At 41.2% G+C, this 26,895-nt stretch overlaps 1 protein-coding gene across 2 annotated transcripts in view; it reads right to left on the reverse strand.

Annotated features, from left to right (window-relative positions):
• Positions 1-26,895, reverse strand: part of JADE1 (jade family PHD finger 1) — a 151,075-nt gene that overhangs the window by 17,713 nt on the left and 106,467 nt on the right. For both annotated transcript variants that reach the window (XM_075860454.1, XM_075860455.1), the window contains exons 5-8: positions 26,662-26,852; positions 22,942-23,153; positions 8,593-8,760; positions 7,457-7,573 (exon numbers count right to left, since the gene is read on the reverse strand). In XM_075860454.1, coding sequence (XP_075716569.1) covers positions 7,457-7,573; positions 8,593-8,760; positions 22,942-23,153; positions 26,662-26,852 — 688 coding nt within the window. The remainder of the gene's footprint in view (positions 1-7,456; positions 7,574-8,592; positions 8,761-22,941; positions 23,154-26,661; positions 26,853-26,895) is intronic.

The raw sequence follows: 26,895 nt of genomic DNA on the forward strand, positions 1-26,895 counted from the left end.
ACAGCAGTTTTTTTGAACGCCATGTGAACAAAGCCTAATAATGCAGAAGGTTCTCAATCTTTTTGGATATAAATGTATTATTTCATACAGAAAAGGAGCAATTTCACATATTGATTTTGAATTTTTAACAAACATACATGATCCAATCACATTGTAAGGCCTTGTTCACATCTGCTTTGGAGATCCACTTAATTGGTTCCGCCGGCCGCCGCACAATGGAATTGGCCCTTTCTGTAGTTCTGCTCCCCTGACAGAGCAGAACAATGGAAACACTGACGCAGGTGTGAACCTAGAATTAGTCTGCAAATGTTTTCTCAAAAAATGGAGCAGAAACCGCATATTTCACAGAAGAACTCCGTTTTTATTTGTTACCATACTGACTGACACATTCTTCCCTCTTCTATACAAACAAATGATTTCTTGAGGCATATAACAATTACTAATACTTTCTTCCAGAACTTGTGGACTGAAGTGACCTCATTGTTGAACTCTGGCACCAGTGACCTACTCAGGGACCAGTCAAAATCTACCAGTAGATCCACGGAGGCACTACAGGCAAAGCACTGCAGCAACAGAGACGACCGCATAGCACAGCAATCATGTAAACATCAAAAAAAAAAGTGTTTTTTTTGCCTAGAGAATATTTTTTTCTTCCTTTTTTGGATTAGGATTTTTATAAATGGTACCATCAATTTATTAAAAATCCCATAGCTACTTCTGTAGGTATCCATCGCCTAGTTGTGTGTTGGTTACACCTGACAAGCAAGACTATGTGTCTCATAAAAAACCAAACATATGGACATGTCTCTTCCACTAACATACTAAAATAAATAAGCCACAATCCTTAAAAAATATAATTTATATTTGTCTGAATACTTAGTATTGCACCAAGCATACAAATCTAATGTCGTTTTCCTGAACAGTGTACAATTGAATATCAACAATAGGTAGGATGGTGCACGCTTATGTGTTCGTACAAACCTGGAGTTACATTGTTGAAGTAAACCCAGACTCAGATCTCCAGTTGTATCTACAAACCAGTAACAGTACATGGCCGTACTTTCTTACTATAAATTATAGTGGAAATCTACGCCAGCACCTAGCTGGCTAGGATTTCACTCTGGGGGGCGTAGCAAGGCAGAGGCCCGTTGTGCACGGCCAGCTGAAAGATGCAACACATTTAGCACTGGTGGGTGAATAAATCCCTACGTATTTTGGAAGTGCTGCCTCGTCCCTATTTTGTCTGCGGATACCTGCTGTGGGACTTTGGATTGGGTCCCTCTGAGGCTTGCACCCAGTATTTTTACATCTTTCTCCGATGCTGTGGACAGCCTAGTCCTTAAATGGTTAAACATAATTTTGGACCTAAAATAACATGATGATAAAAGGCAGATTCACTTTATAGTGAATCTGCGCCAAAAATGATAAAATAAAAACTCTGCACTGAAGACATAATCCTAAATAAAATCAACTTTCAAGGAAGCTGCAAGTCTCAGTAAACCGTTTCCTAATGGAAATTGAACGCAAAATTTGACAGTAATATAAAAATGCAATATTCAGTGAAAGAAAATCAGTAATTGCAACCACACAACTTCATGACATTCTAGCAAATCACAAATCAGGCGTAGCACTGAGTCCTGGCATAGGTGGGGACAAGAGCCCCGTGTAGTTCAGCAAGAAATAGAACCAGAACCTGTTTTTTGTGGGCCCTCGTGCAATAGGGTCAAAGTGGGCCCCGCATCAACTATGCGCCAATAATGCCACCAGTGTCACGGACTTCATGTTAACATGTGGGGTTTATCCATATTTTTTTTGCTTGTGTTCTTTCTGTAAAAGCGACAAATATATTTTCCTGTCTTTTTGTTTTTTAACTTGTATTATGGGGGAAACACAGAAAATAAAAAAAGCAAAACATGAGTATCAAACGGCATACAATCTGCTTGTTCTGTATGGAGAGTTGCTAGATTTAGATTACTTAACTTCTCTGAAAGTCATCAGTAAGTCCTTGTTGTAAAGCAAATAGTTAGATTTAGTTCTTTTTTAGTTTAGAGTATGATTTGAAATAGTCTTGAAAAAGTGTGGGTACGCTTTAAGGTAAAGTGCATTTCTACGTTCCCTTGAAAAGAAGCCAGTTCGCCCTCCTCTGGGCTTTCCTGCTCAGGTTGATTCGGCACGGAGATGAAAGGGAAAACACCCAAGACGGTTATTAACTGACTTTACATCATCCAAGACTATGTAGTTCTGAAGTCAGAAATCAATACCGTGAAAAAAAACACCAAAAAAAAAACATAAAAGGAGCAAAGGAAACAAGAAAATACAACACCATAAACTACAAAAGATGTTATTGGAAAATAAACACAAGACTGCAGGGTGTAGGGAGGTGATCAATACTACATAGCACAGACTACTGCAATCACCTGGGCAATGGCGAACAATTAGAACATGGAAAGGTCTCATTCATTATCCCATGGCATTTAAATGACTGCTTGCTGCAATTACAGGGATTTTAGCTGTTCATTTACAACGGTGTATTCAGAGACCGGCTGCACTCAGTCTACTTAAAGCACATGCACAACAGTTTAATCACACATCTAGACTCATTTGCTACCTCCAGGGAATCTAGGGGAAACCCCCCCACTAAATTTAGATATATAATATATATGTACATTTGTGATTATGCTACATCTCGGAGAAATGACATTTATCCTGGTTTTTATGATGACCACAGTTAACCCCTTCGCGCTCAGCGGCGTAATAATCCGTCGCGCTAACTGTATCGTTAGCGCTCAGCGACGGACTATTACGTCGCGGGAGTAACGCCCATTTCAGCCGTCCTCCCGACACATGCAGGAGCTGTGACAGCTGCTGTCTCGTACAGCAGCTGCCGCAGCTCCTACAGCGGGGACCGATCGCTGTGTCCCCGCTGATTAACCCCATAAAAGCCGGGTTCAATAGTGATCACGGCTTTTTAGGGGTTAAGCTACAATCGCCAGCCTGCTACACGATAGCGGCTGGCGATGGTAACGATGGCAACCGGACACCAAACAATGGCGTCCGGCTATGCCACCGACGGAAGCCTAGTGGGTCCTGACGAAGTCAGGACCCACTATGCTTGCTGTCAGTGAGTAGCTGACAGTTCTAATACACTGCACTACGTATGTAGTGCAGTGTATTAGAATAGCGATCAGGGCCTCCTGCCCTCAAGTCCCCTAATGGGACAAAGTAATAAAGTAAAAAAAAAAAGTTAAAAAAAGATGTGTAAAAATAAGAAAATAAAAGTTTTAAAAGTAATAAAAGTAAAAATCCCCCCTTTTCCCTTATCAGTCCTTTATTATTAATAAAAATATATAAACAAACAAATAAACTATAAATAATTGGTATCGCCACGTCCGTAACGGCCTGAACTACAAAATTATTTCATTATTTATCCCGTACGGTGAACGCCGTGAAAGAAAATAATAATAAACCGTACCACAATCACAATTGTTTGGTCACTTCACCTCCCAAAAAATGGAATAAAAATAGATCAAAAAGTCGCATGTACCGAAAAATGGTCCTGATCGAAACTACAGTTCGTTACGCAAAAAATGAGTCCTCGCACGGCTTTATTGATTGAAAAATAAAAAAGTTATGGCTAAACTATTTTATTGTGCAAACGCCATTACACATAAAAAAAACTATAGACATCTGGTATCGCCGTAATCGTATCGCCCCGCAGAATAAAGTGAATGTCATTTATAGCGCACGGTGAACGCTGTAAAAAAAATAGAATAAAAAACAATAGTAGAATTGCTGTTTTTTAGTCACCACGCCACCTAAAAATAGAATAAAAACTGATCAAAAAGCCGCATTCACCCCATGAAAACTACAATTAATTCCTCAAGGGGTTTAGTTTCCAAAATGGGGTCACTTTTGGTGGTTTTCCACTGTTTTGGCACCACAAGACCTCTTCAAACCGGACATGGTGCCTAATAAAAAGGAGGTCTCATAATCCACTAGGTGCTCCTTTGCTTCTGAGGTCGGTGCTTCAGTCCATTACCGCACTAGGGCCACATGTGCGATATTTCTCAAAATAGAAGAATCTGGGCAATAAGTATTAAGTTGCGTTTCTCTGATAAAACCTTTTGTGTTATAAAGAAAATGGTATAAAGAGGATTTTCTGACAAAAAAAAAAATGTAAATTTCACCTCTACTTTGCTCTAAATTCCTGTGAAACACCTAAAGGGTTCATAAACTTTATATATGCTGTTGTGAATACTTTAAGGGGTCTAGTTTCTAAAATGGGGTGTTTGATAGGGGTTTCTAATATATATAGGCCCCTCAAAGCAACTTCAGAACTGAACTGGAACCTAAAAAAATAAATTAATTAGGCAATACTTCGCTTCTTACATTATGCTGATAATGAGCCATGCCCACCCCGAGATGACCCCAGTTTTGACCGTTTGTATAAACGGAGACCCCTATTAGAACGTTTCAGTGCCCGGTTTTCCCAAGCATTCACCCCCGAGAAGTGTATTTCTATTGATGAGTCCTTGTTAGATTTTAAAGGGAGGGTTCAATTCCAGGAGAACCTGCCCAGTAAGAGGGCAAGGTATGGCGTGAAGATGTATAAGCTGTGCGAGAGTGCATCAGGGTATACCTACAGATTTAGGATATATGAAGGGAAGGACACCAGTATTCAGCCCCCAGAATGACCCCACTTACTGGGAGTTAATGCAAAAATTGTGTGCGATTTGGTGCAACCACTTCTGGACCAGGGTTACCACCTCTACCTGGATAATTTTTAAACCAGCGTCCCACTCTTCAACTGCCTCGCTTCCAGAAGTCCTGCGGCATGCGGCACTGCTAGAAGAAATCTGAGAGGCCTCCCTAAGACTCTGCTTGGGCAAACAACAAGGGGTGAGAGCAGGGCACATTCTAGCAGCAACATATTGTGCGTCAAGTACAAGACAAGAGAGATGCCACACCAGTACCCATGTACTTGTATGAGGTACCAGTACAGAGACCCCCACACCAGACTGCATCCTGGACTACAATAGGTACATGGGAGGGGTGGCCTTGTCAGATCAAGTCCTGAAGCCCTACAGTGCCATGCGGTGTGGTATAAGAAGCCGGCCATGCACATCATACTGATGGCTTTGTACAATGTGTACGTTCTACATCGATGTACAGGCCAGACAGGAACTTTCTTGGAATTTCAAGAGGTGATTATCAAGAACCTAATATTTAGGGACCAAGAAGGGGGACACCCAGTACTTCTGGAAGCGGGGCCACATGCATCGTACCAGGGCAACACTTTCCAGGAGAAGTTCCCCAAACTGGCAAGAAGGGAAAAAGTCAAAAGAGGTGCAAAGTCTGCTATAAGAGGGGGATAGGGGATGACACAATATATCAATGTGACACGTGTCCCGAAAAACCAGAGCTCTGTATGAAAGTGTTTTAAAATTTATCATACATCCCTTGGTTTATAATTTACCCCAATTTTACTTACCCTGATGTACTCCACACAGCTTATCCCCCTCATCTTTCCCTTCTGAGCCCTGCTGCGTGCCCAGGCAGCTGATAACAGCCACATGTAGGGTATTGTGATACCCGTGAGAACCCACATTACAGTTTATGGGGTGTATGTCTCCGGTCAAAATGCTCACTACACCTCTAGATGAATGCCTTAAGGGGTGTAGTTTTTAAAACGGGGTCACTTCTTTTGAGTTTCAACTGTACTGATACCTCAGGGGCTTCTGCATACATGACTTCGCACCAGAAAATCCCCAGTAGGCCAAATGGTGGTCCTTTCGTTCTGAGCCCTCCCATGGGCCCAAACGGCAGTTTATCACCACAAATGGGGTATTGCTGAACTCAGGACAAATTGCGCAACAGAATGGGGTATTTTATTTCTTGTGAGAATAAGAAATTTTCAGCCAAAACTACATATTATTGGAAAAAATTAATTTTGTTCTAATTCCCAGCCCAATTCAAATAAGTTCTGTGAAAAAACTATGGGGTCAAAATGGTCACAACACCCATAAATGAATTCCTTGAGGGGTGTAGTTTCCAAAATGGGGTCACTTCTGGTGGGTTTCCATTGCTTTGATACCTCTGGGGCTCTGCAAATGCGACATGGCACCCAAAAACCAATCAAGCAAAATCTGGACTCCAAAGAACAAATAGCGCTCCTTTCCTTCTGAGCCCTCCCATGGGCCCAAACGGCAGTTTATCGCCACAAATGGGGTATTGCTGCACTCAGGAGAAATTGGGCAACAAAATGGGGTATTTTGTTCCCTGTGAAAATAAGAAATTTTGATAAAAAATGACATCTTATTGGAAAAAATTAAATTTTTTTCATTTCACAGCCCAATTCAAATAGGTGCTGTGAAAAAACTGTGCGGTCAAAATTGTAACAACCATATTTGAATTCCTTGAGGGGTGTAGTTTCCGAAATGGGGTCACTTCTGGTGGGTTTCCATTGCTTTGATACCTCTGGGGCTCTGCAAATGCAACATGGCACCCGAAAACCAATCCAGCAAAATCTGGACTCCAACAAACACATAGCGCTCCTTTCCTTCTGAGCCCTCCCATGGGCCCAAACGGCAGTTTATCACCACAAATGGGGTATTGCCGCACAGCCCAATTCAAATAGGTGCTGTGAAAAAACTGTGTGGTCAAAATGGTAACAACAACCATAAATGAATTCCTTGAGGTGTGCAGTTTCCAAAATGGGGTCACTATTGGGAGATTCCTACTGTTTTGGCACCTCAACACCTCTTCAAACCTGGCATGCTGCCTAAAATATATTCTAATAAAAAAAAGAGGCCTCAAAATGCACTAGGTGCTTCTTTGCTTCTAGGGCTTGTGTTTTAGTCCACGAGCACACTAGGGCAACATGTGGGATATTTCTAAAAACTGCAGAATCTGGACAATACATATTTAGTAGTATTTCTCTGGTAAAACCTTCTGTGAAAGATCCCTATGGAAGAGTGATTTTTAACAACACTGATAACATGTAGCTCATCTTTACTAGAAGGTGCAGTGTTTTACTACAACTGAATTATGTTGACATAGGTAAAAACAATGGAAGAAACGATTTGTGAGAGTTTGGAAAAATAAAAGAAAAACCTGCATTGAATGTTTTTGCTTTTTACATATCACAGTGGACCCCGTTAATTCTGAAATTGAAGACGACACAATACGATGAAGAAGACCTTTCAATAAACTTTTGAATTCCGTCCAGGGTTTGATTTAAAAGAAGTATAACTCTATATAGCCATATAGTAGTGCAAGAGCGGTCAGAGATTTCCAGTCAAAGAATAGGCAATCTTACAGAACGCCACAGCCCCTTTAGTTTTTGGAATTGATGGGTGTCTGGGCTCCTGACTTGTCTTCTAACATTGCAGAAGATAATTTTTATTCGAATTTTCACTTTAAATCAACATACTTGTTAAGTTGTAGGCCACCATACCTGTATGCAGGCCCCAGCCTTCTCACTGCATAAGCTGCAGACGAGAGCCCAGCGACTGCTGGGTATGTGTGACACCTTTGTAATGGGCTCCATCTTCTCGGGACTTCCGATGCTCACCTAGAATAACCCAAAAATAAGACATTCTCAGTAGCTTCAAAGCTTCTCATGATGGGCAAATGGGAGACATTTGAAAGCAGTAAGTTAATTGAAGCATAAGAAGAAAACCTTTTTTTTTTTTTATATCAAGACTCATTGAGATACCTTTAAAAGAGTAAGAAGAATTAGTCTCTATTCACATAGTGATCGAGCACTACATTAGACATGTACTAAAATGGGAAATGCTTCAAGCATAACCGTCTAACAAGTCTATAGACATCTATTAGCCAGACACATGCCAAGAGAGAGACTGTTCTTTTGGCATGTTTTTCCAGTATAACAGTATATATTGGTATACCTTTTTATTTAACTGTATTGAAAAGTGTAGTCGACTATACTCTTTAATACAACTGAATTCTGCATTAAAAAAAAATTATGTATACTGCGCTGTCTACTTTTTTTTACATTTGGAGTCATTGGCAGACACATGCAATTGTACAGGCATAGTGTCTTAAGACTATTGTTAATCAAGCTAATAAAAAATTATTTGTGTTACTTCTTTAAAGGTGTATTCAATCTTAGACATTTACAGTATGGCATATACACAGGGTATGCCATAATTGTCTGATAGGTGCAAGTCCCACTTTTAGGCGCCGCACCTATCTCCAGAACAGAGGGCCCCCTCGAAACCATAGCGCTAGCCGCCACATCCAGGCAGAGAACCAATGGAGAGGTGGCCGGGAATTAAGGAAACCGCCAAACTCGCTGTTATACGGGATTTTTCTGTAAATCCCATTAATGTCTATATGTGTTATAGAAACAGCGCAACACAGCAAACTCGGCTGTTTCCGTAATTCCCAGCCACCTCTCCATTGAATTTCCACCCAGTTACGGCAGCCAGACGAGACGGGGTTGGGGAACCCCTGCTCTGGAGATAGGTGCGGATCCCAGTGGTGAGGTTCACATCTATTAGACATTTATGGCATATCCCCATGTCTAAGATGGGAATACCCTTTTAAGCTGCAGTGCTTAAAATTTACCTCAGGAATCCACAAAGCGCAGCTGACATGGACCCACTTCGTGCCACTCCGGGTGGGCTTCATGGCACCTCCTTTCTTAGGGCACAACAAGCATTTTGACTGCACCCCTAAAGCACAGGTCCGGCAGAGCCAACTTCCTTCTGGCACTTTCAATATGCCATAACAGGCCTGTAATCAAGAGGAAAGAGAAATAATGAACCTCCTGCAAATACAATGACCGGCCTTTATACAGAAACATTGTGGGAGATTTCATTTTTTTGAACACATGATAAAGGAAGGAGGAGAAATAAGGGTCAGAATATAGCCAAATAATGGCAAGCATGCTAGGAACTAATCGTGTATACGGCGCCACAAGATATTTACATTTATAACCCCTTAAGGATGTGGACTAGTGGTCACGTTTAGGACGCAGCCCCATTTTTCAAATCTGATGTGTCACTTTATGTGGTAATAACTTTGGAATGCTTTTACCTATCCAAGTGATTCTGAGACTGTTTTCTCGTGAGACATTGGACTTTGTTACTGGTAAAATTTGGTCAATACATTCAGTATTTAAATTGTGAAAAACACCAAAATTTCGCAAAAAAAATTGCAGTTTTCTAAATTTAAATGTGGTTGCTCGTAAGACAGGCAGTTATACCACACAAAATAGTTACTATTACACATATCCCATATGTCTACTTTAGATTGGCATCGTTTTTTGAAGATCCTTTCATTTTTCTAGGACGTTACAAGGCTTAGAATTTAAGAAAATTTCACAAGGCTATTTTTACAGACCCAGTTCAGTTGTGAAGTGGTTTTGAGGGGCCCATACTTTACAAACCCCCCATAAATGACCCAATTTTAAAATCGGCACCCCTCAAAGTATTTAAAACACCATTTAGAAATTTTATTAACCCTTTATGCGTTTCACAAGAATTAAAGCAAAGTAGGAGTGAAATTTACAAATTGCAGATATTCATTTTTAATTCTGTTTTCTCTGTACCACAGAAGGTTTTACCAGAGAAACGCAACTTAATATTTATTGCCCAAATTCCGCAGTTTTTAGAAATATCCTACATGTGGCCCTAGTGTGGTAATGCACCGGCCTCAGAATCAAAAGAGCAACTAGTGAATTTTGGGGTTTTTCTTTTTATTAGAATATATTTTAGGCACCATGACTGGTTTGAAGAGGTCTTGTGGGGCCAAAACAGTACAATCACCCAAAAAGACAACATTTGGCAAACTACACCCCTCAAGGAATTCATCAGGGGGTATAGTGAGCATTTTGACCCCACAGTTTTTTTTGCTGAATTTAGTGGAATGAGGCCGTAAAAATGAAAATCTAATTTTTTCCAATGAAACATAGAAAATTTCAATTTTTACAAGGCATAAAGGAGAAAAAAAACACCCCAACATTTGAAAAGCAATTTCTCCGAATTACGGCAATATGTGGTAATAAACTTATGTTTGGACACATGACAGCACCATTTGGATTTTGGAGCTCAAATTTTGCTGCAATGGTTTTTGGGTGCCATATTGCATCTGCAAAGCCCCTGTGGGACCAAATCAGTGGAAACCCTCCAAAAGTGACCCCATTTGGAAAACTACCCCTGGATAAATTTCTTGAGGGGTGTATAGTGAGCATTTTGACTCCACAATTTTTTTTGCTGAATTTAGTGGAATTATGCTGTGAAAATGAAAATCTAAGTTTTTTCTAATATAATGACGTTTTAGCTCAATCTAAGGGGTTAATCAGCCGGATCATAGGCTAGCTCCGGGCTTGGCCTTGAAGCAGTGATTGCGTTAAGCCATCACTGCTTTAAAACCGTGTCTGCAGACACAGTAGCCTGTTAACCCTATGACGTACTATTATGTCAGTTCGTGATAACAGGCCAACGCCCCGTGACGTAATAGTACTTCACAGGGCGTTAAGGGGTAAAAGAACATATTCATTATTCAGATTCCTGCTAAGCCTCATGCTTATCTTAACATTATTTTACTATGTCATCACATTTCATAGATAATCTTTTTGGCTTTACCAAGGGAATGATGTTATTCCATTTTCTCTATACAGTGTTATATGTCAAGCATGACGAGTCTATTGTACAGGCTTGTCATCACTCATATGAAGTGTATATTTCTAACATATATATCAGTGTAAACACTTGAACGTTAACCAAAAAGTCCATTAGTCAGTTACATACGTCAATGTCACTAACTGTAAACAATATTTCTCTTAATGATAATTCGTTACATGATCAGTGCATCATTCATCAACAGAGCGTGTTCACTATGATCAACATACATAATCCAATATTTCACCGTTTTACTACCATATATTTCCATACACCTACAAATAAGTTATAGTCAAATACATTTTTTACTAGTTTCTATTTTCCGGTTTGCAAGACTTGCTGCACGCTCTGAACACAAACCTACAGAAATAAAGCAGGGAAAATCGGTTTTGCCATCTTCTCCATGGCATCTATTACCTAGATAGAGATATTTCAATTGCTTTTGAAACGCCATCATATTCCACAGCGCTGTACATAGATAACACATATCAGTCCGTGTCACCCTCGAGGGCTCACAACCTAATTTCACTATCTTACACACGCTGGGGACAACTTCACAGGAAACCAATTAACCTATTAGTATATTTTTGGAGTGTAGGAGGGAACTGGAGGACCCAGAGGAACCCTATACAAGCATAGGGAGAACATACAAACTCAATACAGAGGTTACCAAGTTCAGATTCAAACTAGGACCCAAACAGTGCTAAACACTGAGCCATTGCATCTATTTAAAACAGTTCTTTTTTTTTTTGTCAACTTTCTACCCTATTAGTAGTGATCCACAGAAGCTTAGTGCTGAAACCTGTAGTGCAGATCATCAAATGTCCTTGGTGGCAGTTCTAGAGGGAGTTTACAACTCAATAGGGAGAAGGAAACTTAGCACAAGCATTGGCTGAAGTGTCAAAAAGCATACCTCCAACGCACCGTGGAAGAGTGAATCATACTTCACTATCTGGCAGACGAACTTGGGATTTGGGAGACGCCAACAGAACACTTCCTACCTTAACCCCTTAACGACCAGCCTATTTTAAACCTTAATGACCAAGCGATATTTTACGTTTTTCCATCGTCGCATTCCAAGAGCTATAACTTTTTTTATTTTTGCGTCGACATAGCTGCATAAGGTCTTGTTTTTTGCGGGACAAGATGTATTTTTTAATAGCACCATTTTGAGGTACATATGGTTTATTGATTAACTTTTATGACCTTTTTTTGGGGGGGGGGGGGGAGGCAGTAGAAAAAAACCCCAGAAATTTTGCCACACTTTTTTGCATCCTAAATCTACGCTGTTTACCGTGTGGTATAAATAACACAATAACTTTATTCAGCGGGTTGTTGCGATTGCAACAATACCAAATTGGTATAGATTTTGTATGTTTTACTACTTTTACACAGTAAAAACACTTCTTTTTTTCAAAATTATTTGTTTTTGTGTCTCCATATTTGCGGGACGACTTGTAGTTTTTATTGGTAGTTTATTGGCCATGCAGTGTGGTATAAGAAGCTGACCGTGCACGTCATTCAGATAGCATTGTACAATGCGTACATGGTACATCGATGTTTGTGGAAGACCCGACTACTGTTGGATCTGGTCATTTCTAATAATGCAGAGCTTGTTGGGAATGTCAATGTTCGTGAAAACCTCGGTAACAGTGATCATAATATAGTTATATTTTACCTATACTGTAAAAAACAAACAGGCTGGGAAGGCAAAAACACTTAATTTTAAGAAGGCCAATTTCCCCAGGATGAGGGCGGCAATTCAGGATATAGACTGGGAAGAACTAATGTCAAATAATGGAACAAATGATAAATGGGAAATTTTCAAATCTACTTTGGGTAATTATAGTGCAAAATTTATTCCTATAGGTAACAACTATAAACGACTAAAATTAATCCCCACATGGCTTACACCTTCTGTAAAAAGGGAAATACATGACAAAAAAAGGGCATTTGAAAAATACAAATCTGAGGGTACAGCTGTAGCCTTTGTAAATTATAAAGAGCTTAATAAAATGTGTAAAAAGGTAATAAAATCAGCAAAAATACAAAATGAAAGGCAGGTGGCCAAGGATAGTAAAACAAATCCCCAAAAATTCTACAAGAATCTAAATGCAAAAAAGCCAAGAAAATGTTTGAGGAGCTATTTAGGGACTATATACAGGATTATGTCACAATAACTTGTATTATAGGTGACAGCCAGCACGGTTTTACTAAGGACAGAAGTTGTCAGACCAACCTGATTTGTTTTTATGAAGAGGTGAGTAGAAGCCTAGACAGAGGGGCCGCTGTGGATATAGTGTTTTTGGACTTTGCAAAGGCATTTGACACTGTCCCTCACAGACGTCTAATGGGTAAATTAAGGACTATAGCATCGTTTGTAATTGGATTGAGAATTGGCTAAAGGACTGTTTCCAGAGAGTTGTGGTCAATGATTCCTACTCTGAATGATCCCCGGTTATAAGTGGTGTACCCCAGGGTCCAGTGCTGGGACTACTATTATTCAACTTATTTATTAATGATATAGAGGATGGGATTACTAGCACTATTTCTATTTTTGCAGATGACACCAAGCTATGTAGTAATGTTCAGTCTATGGAAGATGTTCATGAATTGCAAGCGGATTTAAACAAACTGAGTGTTTGGGCGTCCACTTGGCAAATTAAGTTTAATGTAGATAAATGTAAAGTTATGCACCTGGGTACGAACAACCTGCATGCATCATATGTCCTAGGGGGAGCTACACTGGGGGAGTCACTTGTTAAGAAGGATCTGGGTGTACTTGTAAATCATAAACTCAATAACAGCATGCAGTGTCAATCAGCTGCTTCAAAGGCCAGAAAGATATTGTCGTGTATTAAAAGAGGCATGGACTCGCGGGACAGGGATGTAATATTGCCACTCTACAAAGCATTAGTGAGGCCTCATCTAGAATATGCAGTTCAGTTCTGGGCTCCAGTTCATAGAAAGAATGCCCTGGAGTTGGAAAAAATACAAAGAAGAGCAACGATGCTAATAAGGGGCATGGAGAATCTAAGTTATGAGGAAAGATTAAAAGAATTAAACCTATTTAGCCTTGAAAAAAGACGACTAAGGGGGGACATGATTAACTTATATAAATATAATAATGGCACATCCAAAAAATATGGTGAAATCCTGTTCCATGTAAAACCCCCTCAAAAAACAAGGGGGCACTCCCTCCGTCTGGAAAAAGAAAGGTTCAACCTGCAGACGAGACAAGCCTTCTTTACTGTGAGAACTGTGAATCTATGGAATAGCCTACCGCAGGAGCTGGTCACAGCAGGGACAGTAGATGGCTTTAAAAAAGGCTTAGATAATAGAACAAAAAAATACAAGCTGTTATGTGTAGACATTTTTTACTTCCCCTTTCCCATCCCTTGGTTGAACTTGATGGACATCAAGTTTTAAACAGTACGAACTATGTAACTATGATGTACAGGCCAGACGGGAACTTTCCTGGAATTTCAAGATGTGGTTATCAAGAACCTAATCTTTAGGGACCAGGAAGGGGGGGCACCCAGTACTTCTGGAAGCGAGGCCACACGCGTCATACCGGGGCAACACTTTCCAGGAGAAGTTCCCCAAACTGGCAAGAAGGGAAAAAGTCAAGAGAGGTGCAAAGTCTGCTATAAGTGGGGGATAAGGAAGGACACAATATATCAATGTGACACGTTTACTGAAAAACCAAGGCTCTGTATGAAAGTGTTTTAAAATGTATCATACATCCCTTGATTTTTAATCTACGCCAGTTTTATTACCCTGATGCACTCCGCACAGCTTATCCCCCCTCGTCTTTCCCTTCTGAGCCCTGCTGTGTGCCCAGGCAGCTGTTAACAGCCACATGTAGGGTATTGCCGTATCCGGGAGAACCCACATTACAGTTTATGGGGTGTATGTCTCCGGTTGTGCATGCTGGGCACAATATATCGGACACTGAAATGGCATATATGCATAGAAAATGGCAAATCTCACTCTGCATCATCTGCCTCGCATGATCTTTTACACAATACCTGTGGGGTCAAAATGCTCACTACACCTCTAGATTAATGAAAAAACACTTGAGAACAGGGAGTCTTTACGCCATAGTCATAGAAAAATATCCATCTTTATTCTTTATTACATACAATAATATACAATATATAAAAAACTCAACAAGGTTCTAAAAAATTAGAGTCTATTTGTGGATCAGTCACAAACAACCATAACGAAAAATGGGTAAGGTAACACTCATTTTCAGTACAATTTTCACTGTAGTTTAACCCAGGATAGTTTTGACAACCACAGTATATGTAAGATAGTAATGAGTAACAAACCATCATACACTGTAACCATCAAGCCTTATGATGTAAAGTACATATTCAATCTTTTTTAGTCCTCTGCATAATCACGGACATAGATCAAAAGAGAAGGCCATAACCTGAGGCAATAAAAAATTATGTCTACCTGGTAACACCAAGGTAATCAGTAAAGTCAGTCTTACCCATAAAGTTTAGGAATGAGAGTGGTCCACACGGTAGTTTTAGGCACCGTGTGGACCACTCTCATTCCTAAACTTTATGGGTATGATGGTTTGTTACTCATTACTATCTTACATATACTGTGGTTGTCAAAACTATCCTGGGTTAAACTACAGTGAAATTTGTACTGAAAATGAGTGTTACCTTACCCATTTTTCGTTATGGTTGTTTGTGACTGATCCACAAATAGACTCTAATTTTTTAGAACCTTGTTGAGTTTTTTATATATTGTATATTATTGTATGTAATAAAGAATAAAGATGGATATTTTTCTATGACTATGGCGTAAATACTCCCTGTTCTCAAGTGTTTTTTCATGACTAAATGGAGTTTGCTGTTTTGTAATTATTCTGGAGGTGTTGTAATACAACTGTTTTGGCGACACCTAACCAACTACTATACCTGAGAGACATTTTTGTTGTTAACCTCTAGATTAATGCCTTAAGGGGTGTAGTTTTTAAAACGGGGTCACTTCTCGGGGGTTTCAACTGTACTGATACCTCAGGGGCTTCTGCACACATGACTTGGCACCAGAAAATTCCCAGTAGGCCAAATGGTGGTCCTTTCCTTCTGAGCCCTCCCATGGGCCCAAACAGCCGTTTATCACCACAAATGGGGTATTGCCGCACTCAGGAGAAATTGGGCAACAAAATGGGGTATTTTATTCCTTGTGAAAATAAGACATTTTGAGCCAAAACTACATCTTATTGGAAAAAAAATTCATTTTTTAAAAAAATTCACAGCCCAATTCAAATAAGTTCTGTGAAAAAACTGTTGGGTCTAAATGGTCACAACACCCATAAATGAATTCATTGAGGGGTGTAGTTTCCAAAATGGGGTCACTTCTGGTGAGTTTCCATTGCTTTGATACCTCTGGGGCTGTGCAAATGCGACATGGCACCCGAAAACCAATCCAGCAAAATCTGCACTCCAAAGAACACATAGCGCTCCTTTCCTTCTGAGCCCTCCCATGGGCACAAACGGCAGTTTATCACCACAAATGGGGTATTGCTGCACTCAGGAGAAATTGGGCAACAAAATGGGGCATTTTGTTCCCTGTGAAAATAAGAAATTTTGAGCCAAAACTACATCTTATTGGAAAAAAAAAAAAAATTTTTACATTTCACAGCCCAATTCAAATACGCACTGTGAAAAAACTGTGGGGTCAAAATTGCAACAACAACCATAAATTAATTCCTTGAGGGGTGCAGTTTCCAAAATGGGGTCACTTTTGGGGGATTCCTACTTTTTCTGGCACCTCAACACCTTTTCAAACCTGGCATGCTGCCTAAAATATAGTCTAATAAAAAGGAGGCCCCAAAATGCACTAGGCGCTTCTTTGCGTCTGGGGCTTGTGTTTTAGTCCACGAGCGCACTAGAGCCACATGTGGGACATTTCTAAAAACTGCAGAATCTGGAAAATACATATTTAGTAGTGTTTCTCTGGTAAAACCTTATGTGTCACAGAAAAAAGATAGAATAAAATAGAAATTCAGCAAGTAAAATGAAATTTGCAAATTTCACCTCCACTTTGCTTTAATTCCTGCGAAATGCCTAAAGGGTTAAAAAACTTTTTAAATGCTGTTTTGAATACTTTGAGGGGTCTAGTTTTTAAAATGGGGTATTTTATGGGGGTTTCTAATACATAGGCCCCTCAAAGCCACTTCAGAACTGAACAGGTACCTTAAAAAAAAGGCTTTTGAAATTTTCTTAAAAATATGAGAAATTGCGGTTTATGTTCTAAGCCTTGTAACGTCCAAGAAAAATAAAATAATGTTCAAAAAACTATGCCAATCTAAAGTAGACTTATGGGAAATGTGAACTAGTAACTTATTTTGGGTGGTATAACCATCCGTTTTACAAGCAGATGCATTTTAATTCAGAAAAATTCTATTTTTTTCTAAATTCTCTCTAAATTTTGCAATTTTTCACAAATAAACACTGAATATATCGACCAAATTTTACCACTAACATAAAGCCCAATGTCTCACGAGAAAATCTCAGAATCGCTTGGATAGGTTTAAGCATTCCGACGTTATTACCACATAAAGTGAAATATGTCAGATTTGAAAAATGAGGCTCTGTCAGGAAGGTCAAAAGTGGCCAAAGAGGGAAGGAGTTAAAAACCAGGAGTGACGACAGAGGAGGAAAACCTAAATTTTATAAGAGAATCTACAGCAAAAATTCAGTTGTCTAATTATAAACACATATAAAATAGCTTGCTGATTTATTAAAACCTAAAATTATTAATATGTGGACCCCAAACATATTTAAGGGGTTAAAGTGTCAGTATAGGTATACTCTCCCGCGTGAACTAACATTCTAATTCATCAGAGCCAAGCACAATACTCTCCGGGCGTCGTACGGTTGCCACGGCAACAGTACAGAACAGCGTGCAGGAGCATCTTTTCACGCGAGAGAGTATAACTTCACTGAGACTTTAATGACTTTTTGTTTCCCATTTTCGCATTCCAAGAGCCAGAACTTTTTAGGTTTCTGAAGACAGCCATATAAGGCCTCATGCACACGACCGTAGCCATGTGCACGGCCGTGCTTTTCGGGTCGGCCGGGGGCAGAGTGTCATCCGCAAGCCACCCGCAAATCGCGGGCCGTGCACATGGCCGTGGCCATTATGTGCTATGAGCCTGGACCGCAGGTTCGTAATAAAGCATGTCCGTTCTTTCTGCGGTCCGGGCTCCTGGGCCATGCACGGACCGTGGAAACCACGGTCGTGTGCATGGCTCCATAGGAATGAATGGGGCCGCAATTCACGCATGGATTTTCGGGGGAATTGCGGCCGCAAAAGCACGTTCGTGTGCATGGGGCCTAAGTGCTTGTTTTTTCCAGGACGAGTTGTATTTTTTTAATGGCATAACTTTGGGGTAGAGCTTGTATACATATTAACTTTTTTTTAAGTCTGACAGGGCCTAATAGGCATACACATTTGGCAAACCTTTATTAGGACCCACTCACTCGGGAAAGCACCTAGATGCCGCGGTCGCTATTGTTTGCGGAGTGCTGATGGTTTCCATGGCAATCGGGAGCCTAATAAAGGCTTACGCCAACTCTTACTTTGAGAATATTTATGGACTTTTTTGACATCCAAGCCTTATATATAATATATATGGGTTTGTGCTTTATTTTGGGACATTACTATAGCTTTGGTATTATTTATTGTTATATACATGGCTCATTCATAAAGTGAGCTCTATTGAGGTGTCTGGCACTCTGTGGGCAGTGTTTTTTTTTAATACAATCTTTACAATGCTAAAAACAGACGGGCCTAAAAGTCTCAAATGACAAATAAGGGTCTGAAGGTCTCAATGGATAAGCCTCTGATCACAATGGTGTAATGTCTTTGTTTTGGTTCTGGTGCTCCTGGTGGGCATGATAGTATGGTCTACTGTGCTATTCAGCCTAGAAAAATAAAACAAAAAAAAATCATGGATGCTATAGAAAAGGAAGCAATGACGCTACTGCGAACAGGGCCTTATGCATACGTGGTCATAATCGTGATGGCTGCATAGATAAGCCGAGAAATAAAACTTAACAGGTTCCCGACCGCTGGCCGTATTTATACGGCCAGCGGTCAGGGTCTCTGAAGTCCGCCGTATAGACTATTTACGGCGGCACTTCAGAGACTGTGCACGCGCGATCGCGTGCACACAGCTCTGTGCCCTGGCTGTTGCTAACAGCCATGGGCACTGGGCAGAATGTCAGGGGCCAATCTTTTGGCCCCTGAACATGTGATCGCTGTGACAACCAATCACAGCGATCACATGCATTTCTGCATAGAAAACAGTGTGCACGCGATCGCGTGCACACAGCCCTGTGCCCACGCTGTTACCAACAGCTCTGGGCACTGGGCAGAGTATCAGGGACCAATCTGATGGTCCCTGAACATGTGGTCGCTGTGAAAACCTATCACAGCGACCACATTTGTTTTATTTTGACTTTTCTGGCAGTAAATCTCCTGCCTCTTTTCTTCTCCTCAAACATTGTTTCAGTTTGAGGAGAAGAAGAGACTCGGGAGAATTGCTGCCAGAAGATTACAGTTACACAAAAAATACAGTTACACTCTAAAACATTCTCTGTATAGATAGATTTCTATCTATCTATACAATCTATCTATCCATCTATCTTTTTTTCTATATATCTACCTTTCTATCTTTTATTCTATTAGAATAGGCAGGTAAGGAGTATATAATTATATATATATCCACATATATATAATATATATAGCAATAGCGGTTTATTTTTTTGTTAGCGGTAGTGTAGATATATATAGCAGTTAGTTTGTGTGTTTTATATAAATAAAAAAACAACAATTTGTTTAGTTAGTGTTAGTTACGTTATGGCGAGGAAGTTGTTTAGCGCTGAGGAGGCATACGCCATGCTGTGGTCTGAGTCGGAGACCGCATCAGAGATGGCGTCCGAGATGGAACCTGTTTTAGGTAGTGACGATGACAGCGTCACTTCAGGTTCATCTTCAGGGGACGTTGTCCCTGATGCAGTTGAAACTGCAGAACTTGAAAGCGCAGGGCCAAGTAGCGCTGTAGCACGGGAGAGCCTGGTCCCTTCAGTCCAGGCTCTTGTATGGGCACCTGCCCCATCTTTTGGGCCTAGAATCCACAGATTTACTGCCACTCCTGGCATAACCGTGGACAATACAAATTTTGTCCAAATGGATTACTTCCATTTATTTATAACGGACGACATCCTAAATCAGATTGTCCACGAAACAAATTTATATGCCACTCAATATATAAGGCAGAAACCTTCATCCACCCATGCCAGAGATTGGACGCCCACCAATTTTCTGGAATTAAAAAAAAATTTGGGGCTCACCCTAAATATGGGTATTGTCAAAAAGCCCTCCATTAGGTCTTACTGGTCAACAAGACCCGCCCAAGCCACCCCAGTATATTCTGCAGTAATGCCCAGGTCTCGTTATGAGACAATAAGGAGGTTCCTCCACTTCAATGACAACGCACAGGCCCCCCCAAGTACCGATGCAAACCGGGATCGGTTGTTCAAAATAAGACCGCTAATAAATTCCCTGAATAATTTATTTCTGCAACTCTACACCCCTGAGCAGAATGTAAGTGTGGACGAATCCCTCCTCAACTTTCATGGCAGACTTAGCTTTCGCCAATATCTACCTTCAAAAAGGGCAAGATATGGCGTTAAGCTCTACAAATTGTGTGAAAGCGGGTCAGGATATACCACCGCCTTCAGAATTTATGAAGGGCGGGACCGCACAATAAATGTTCCTGGATGCCCCCCTGATCTTTCCACCAGCAGTAAGATCGTGTGGGAGATAATGCAGCCTCTGCTTCACAAGGGGTACCACCTGTACTGTGATAATTTCTATTCCAGTGTGCCCCTGTTTAGGCATTTGCATGCTGCAAGGACTGGGGCATGTGGTACCATGCGCAAAAACAGAATTGGTTTTCCACAGCAATTAGTGGGGAAGCGCATGGTAAAGGGGGACTCCTGTGCTTATGGATCTGAAGAATTGCTGGCGGTCAAGTTCAGGGATCGCAAAGATGTGTATGTGCTAAGCACGATTCATACCGCAGGAACAGTGGCAGTGAGGGAAAGGGGGGCAACATTGGACAAGCACAAACCAGTGAGCGTGTCCGAATATAACAAGTACATGGGTGGGGGCGGATTTAAGCGACCAGGTTTTACAGCCTTATTTAGTAAAACGCAAAACTAAAACCTGGTACAAAAAAGTGGCCATTTATTTGTTACAGGTGGCCATCCACAACTCATTTGTGCTCTACAAAAAAAACAGAGGCAGAGACACATACCTGGATTTCCAGGAGAAAATTATTGAAGGCCTCATTTTTGATGTTCAGGACACCCGAGAATGCCCCCAGTCTGAGGATGTCACGCGACTGACTGAAAGACACTTCATCAGTCGGATTCCCCCAACACCAACCAGAAGCAACCCCCAGAAAAAGTGCCGCGTCTGCAGAAAAGACGGGCACCGCAAAGATTCCCGATATTTCTGTCCCTCACAACCAGGCCTGTGCATTGAGCCATGTTTTAAAAAATACCACACTGTTCTGAATTATTAGATTTTAGTTAATTCGTTGAAAATATATTTGCCCTACATTACGTTTTTATTTTTCCCCTGATTTTACTCCAAGGGTGAGGGAGGGAATGGGTGGGTGGGGGGTGGATGTCATGTTTGCATATTCTCTAAAGTTCATCTGCTGGAGAGCTCCATTTGCATAAACCTGCAATTTCTTATTTTAGAAAACCCCAAAAAATAAATTCCCATTATACCCCTAGATGAATATTTTGGGATTTCTGCTTCAAGAGCAGATATTTTGGAAGTGTTATAGAAACTCTATTGAGTTTTGTAAAACCAGCTTTGAAAAAAAGCGATTTGTGAAATAAGCTTCTTCTATCGTCCGCCCTCCTACTTCTCTATGTGATAAATAAGACACACATACTTGGTATCCCCATGCTCAGGAGAAGTGGAAGAATGTGAAAGGAGATGAATTTTGGCCGTGGTCTATGCCGTGTGTGAAAAATGCTGGTATAAACTGACGCATTTGCTAAAAAATTGCTAATTTTATTTTGATCCATCTTATTCAAGAAACTTTCAGAAGAAAACTGGACTGGCTAAAAATATGATAAACCCCTTGAAGGAAACCTTGTGGGGTCTACTTGTGTGAATGAAGTAATTTATGGGGTGATTCTAATCTTTCAGCAGCATTAGGCCCCCAGAAAACAGTATGCGGCTATAAAATCAAGTGCAGAATTCCTGGACCGAAAAGGCCAAAAAGCCTCCTTTTATGCCAAGCCCTGGCACATGCCCGTGAATAAAGCACACATATTTGGTATCCCCATGCACGGGAGAAGTGGAAGAATGTGAAATGCGATGAATTTTGTCCGTGGTCCATTTTGTGTGTGAAAAAGCTAGCATAAACTGACGCATTTGTTAAAAAAAAAAGGTAATTTTATTTTGTTCCATCTTATTCAAGAAACTTTCAGAAGAAAACTGGACTGTCTAAAAATATGATAAACCCCTTGAAGGAAACCTTGTGGGGTCTACTTGTGTGAATGAAGTCATTTATGGGGTGTTTCTAATGTTTCAGCAGCATTACACCCCCCAGAAAACAGTATGCTGCTATAAAATCAAATGCTAAATTCCTGGACCGAAAAGCCTCCTTTTATGCCAAGCCCTGGCACATGCCCGCACAGTGAATAAGGCACACATATTTGGTATCCCCATGCACGGGAGAAGTGGAAGAATGTGAAAGGAGATTAATTTTGTCCGTGGTCCATACCGTGTGTGAAAAATGCTAGCATAAACTGGCGCAATTGCTAAATTCTTGCATTTTTTTCCAATTTTGCCCACTTTAGAGAAAAAAATATAAATGATATATACTGACAAATGCCACTAAAACAAAGCCCTATCTGTCCTTTAAAAAGAGTGTAAAATTCAAAGATGAACTTTATTCACCTGCTGAGTTATAGTCATCTAAAGAAGCGCATAGCAAAATTGTGAAATTTGCTCTGGTCATTTAGCTGTAAAACAGCCTAGTCCTTAACCGGTTAAAATAATTCAGGAATTAGAAATCTTTACAAAATGTGTATTGTCTGCAATTTCCCAAAGTTACCTCCAGATAAAAGGCAACATACTAACGAATCCTCCCCTCACCAATAAGCTTCATCGCCAGTCTAACCTCACAAAATTGTTTTGCCCACACAGAATACATAGCGGATTTGCCTACCTGATGTACACAGATATTACATTTATCACAGAAGACCATTTCATTGCCGTCCTCTCCATCTGGGGACTGGCAAACATCGCATACAACATCCTCATCATATTCTATTCCAAGGCCTTCTTCTGTCTCAATGGCATGGTTCATATTGTCATAGCACCTCTGTTCAAACTGTTCCATTATCCGCTCCATGGTGTATTCATCTATATGTGGCATACCTAAAATTCAAGAAAATAAGGATCAACTCTCATAAGACACCATAAAGTGATTAGAATAAAACTGATAAATTCTCTCTTGCCATCAGGCTTTTTCACGATTTTTACTACAAAACCATCAGTTGTCATCAGTTTTTACCACTATGGTCCACAAAATGGTAGTCTAGGCTCTGAAAATGTGCCCTGTATATAGTGCCAAACACCCCCTGTAGATAATGCCGCAGTGCCCTCTCTATATAGTGCCACACCCCCTGAAAATACTGCAGTGCCCTCTGTTGATAGTGCCACCCCCCCTGTATATAGTGCCACTCACGCCCCCGGTATATATTGCCACATATGCCCCTGTAGATAATGCCACAGTGCCCTCTGTATATAATGCCACAGTACCCCCTGTAGATAATGTCACACAGCCCCCCTGTAGATAGCGCCACACAGCTCCCTTGTAGGTAGCACCACTCAGGCCCCTTTGTAGGCAGTGCCACACAGCCCTCTTGTAGGTAGTGCCACACAGCCCACTTGTAGGTAGTGCCACACAGCCCACTTGTAAGTAGTGCCACACAGTCCACTTGTAGGTAGTGCCACACAGCCCACTTGAAGGTAGTGCCACACTGTCCCCTTGAAGGTAGTGCCACAGTCCCCTTGAAGGTAGTGCCACACAGCCCCCTTGAAGGTAGTGCCACACAGCCCACAGTCCCCTTGAAGGTAGTGCCACACAGCCCACATGTAGATAGCACCCCCTCCCCCTTTCTTGCAGATAGCCTGTAGCTCCCTGAAGGAGCGAAATCCCACTTTGGCCAGGGACTCCGCTCCTGGAGCGCACCCCTTCATATGTCTGTCCATATATGGACAGTGACATCAGGGGCAACTCCTGAAGCGGAATCCCCGTACACAGCGTTGCCGATGCTGTGACCGGGATTCCACTCCAGGAGAAGCCCCTGTCGTCTGAGTACATTTATGGACAGTGATGTCACTGGCTTATCTTGGAGTGGAATCCCCGGTCACAGAGTCGGCAACGCTGTGGACGGGGATTCCGCTTCAGGAGTTTCCTCTGATGTCACTGTCCATATATGGACAGAAACATCAAGCGGAGCGCTCCAGGAGCAGAATCCCCGGCTACACGGGGATTCCGCTCCTTCAGGGAGCTACAATGGCGCTAGTAAATAGCAGAACAGGGAAATACCTCCATTCTCTGCTATAGTGGCATCGCTAGTCTACCACTGTAGCAGCTAGTCGCTAGCGGCGCCGCTGGCCATGGGGGGTCCCGACCCGACCGGCACCTTCATGCCCGGTGTCGCCATTAGCAACCTCTATGGCTGCTACAGCGGCAGCGACGCCACTGAGTGAAGAGGCGGCCGGGCGGAAAGGCGACTGCTGAGTCGCCGGGCCCGTGCGCTTATGAAACAAGCAGGGGAAGTGAGACAGTGCAGCGACCCTTTCCACCTGCTGGGGTGATGCGCCATGTGCAATGGCACAGGTCGCACACCCCTAAGGCCGGTCCTGGGTGGGAGGGTAGTCGTCAGGGTCTCCGCCTGGAGCAGAATCCCCAGCAATGCTATGATCGGTGATTCCGCTCCTAGCTCACATCCACCTTCTGGCCGGGTGCTGCCAGAAGGTGGATATGGAAGGACCCAGCGTTCATTCGGCCACCATCAAAATAGATCTAATACGGCGCCAGACCTCCCTGCGAGAGGGAACCAAAACCGCTGCAGGTAACGTTTTTAGATCCGGCTCCCAGGGAAGTCCGGTGCCGTACAGTGCCACAAATGATGTCCTCCGTGCCAGAACAGATCCCATTGAAACTATGGGATCCATTCTAGAATCAGTTTCCTCCGGCTTTTCTTCAACACGCCGGAGGTAAACTGAAGCGGACGCCGGACATATGTGAACGGCCCCTTATAGAGCTGGTTTTAGTGTTCACTTGTCTTCAATGTGTGATTTCTGTACAGAAAGAAGACTTTCAGAAAATAGAGACTACTGATAGGAGGTGGACATATGACCTATTAGGGTACCCCAATTATAAGTCAAGACAGAGAGCAGCTGCAAAAAGCAGCTTTTGCTCTGGTGGACTCAATGCCATCAGGTATTACATGGACGTCTATTCAGGGAAAACAAGCTTCCCAAAGTGATGAGAGGTGAACGCTGGGGGTTAGAAAAGCTGGACCAGTTGATTTATGGGGTGGATTTATTTTAAGAAATGTGTCTTCCAGATGTGACAACCCCTTTAGCGGTACACAGGTCATCTATTTTAAACAATTATGTGACTACTATAATGAATTGGCTGATCCATTGATGATTTATGTAAGTCACAGCAACAGGTCTGAAAAAGGATACCTTAATTTATCTTACATTTAATAAACGTATGTATATATGAACATAGATCCCTTAATGATTCAATATTGGAGCGTGTTGTTTTCAAGCAGTGTTAATAGTTTTCCTAGGCACTATAGAACAGAAAAATAGGTGCACGTTTACTAAGACTAGCGTAAAAAAATCTAGTTTAAGTCAGGAAGGTAGTTGGAGTAATTTTCTACAAATTTATTAAAAGGTACATCTCTCTAAATTTGGCACACTTTTACCTGTCTGACAATAAAGGAAATGAAATGTACGCCCGCTATGAGAAAGTGCATATTTGCGCCAAAATTTGTACCATTATTACCTATTCTTCATACTAAATCTGGCCTAAACTATGTTTCTGTTGGAGACCACGTCCACTTGTCTTGTAACTTTGCAAATTTAGCAATCAATGAAAAAAGTCTAAAATGTAACTGCTACAATTTTGTCATCATCTTTTACATTTTGGTTACACGTTTTTCTACACTATCTTGTCAAGTAAAGTATCAGTAAGGTATCCTCAGACAGAGGAGACTATATTAAGAATTACATCCCTACAAAATTCAGTTCATGTGCCAATTTTATTATAGACAAAAGCAGTTGTATAAAGGCAACACCACAATAGGAGAAAGGACAAAAGTATATTATATCAAAAGGCGGAAATCCGGTCAAAACGATCTTCTGAAATATCATAGAGACATGGGAGAAGATCACACTGGTGAAGTGGACCTCCATTGGATCTTGGACCTCCATTGATTTCCTAGATTGAAAGAGCTCTATAGTATAACCTCTGACACCATTCAACTAAACGGCAGTCTCCGATATCTATGAGCAGACTTTTGCTTAGAAGATCGTTTCAGATTTGCATTGAAAAATCTCCGAGCTGTGAGATCTGTGCTGGTCAGAGATCACAGACTTCACCAATGTGATCTCACATGCATCTGACACGTATAAGACCTAAATTGAATTTAAAGCATAGTTATACTTGGGAACTGCTTATACAGTCATTTATCAATGTACTTTTTTAACAGGAGAAATCACATGCTGGACCCAGGCAATAGTGGGAAAATCAAACTCTGGCCTTTGCCAGAACTGTTCATGGAAGCCTGTAATCTGCCTATGTCACAGCAGAAACAGGCTTCTGTTATTAAAAGGTAGCTGGCCAGATAAAATAATTTACCCATGTCTTTGAATTCTTCATTAATCATCTCCAGCCAAGCAACATCCATCTCATTTAGGTTATAGCGACATACGCCATCTGCCAGAGTGTGGATATCAACGTATCCCAGCTCAGGAGGATCTGACCCTGACGAATGGACATACTTTCGAGGTCTAGTGTACGTTACCACATTGTCTTTCTCGGCAATAACCCTACAACAAGAAAAATAAATAGATAAATGAAGATTTAGTGCCG

Source organism: Rhinoderma darwinii, chromosome 1, assembly GCF_050947455.1.
Source record: "Rhinoderma darwinii isolate aRhiDar2 chromosome 1, aRhiDar2.hap1, whole genome shotgun sequence".
NCBI lineage: Eukaryota > Metazoa > Chordata > Amphibia > Anura > Rhinodermatidae > Rhinoderma > Rhinoderma darwinii.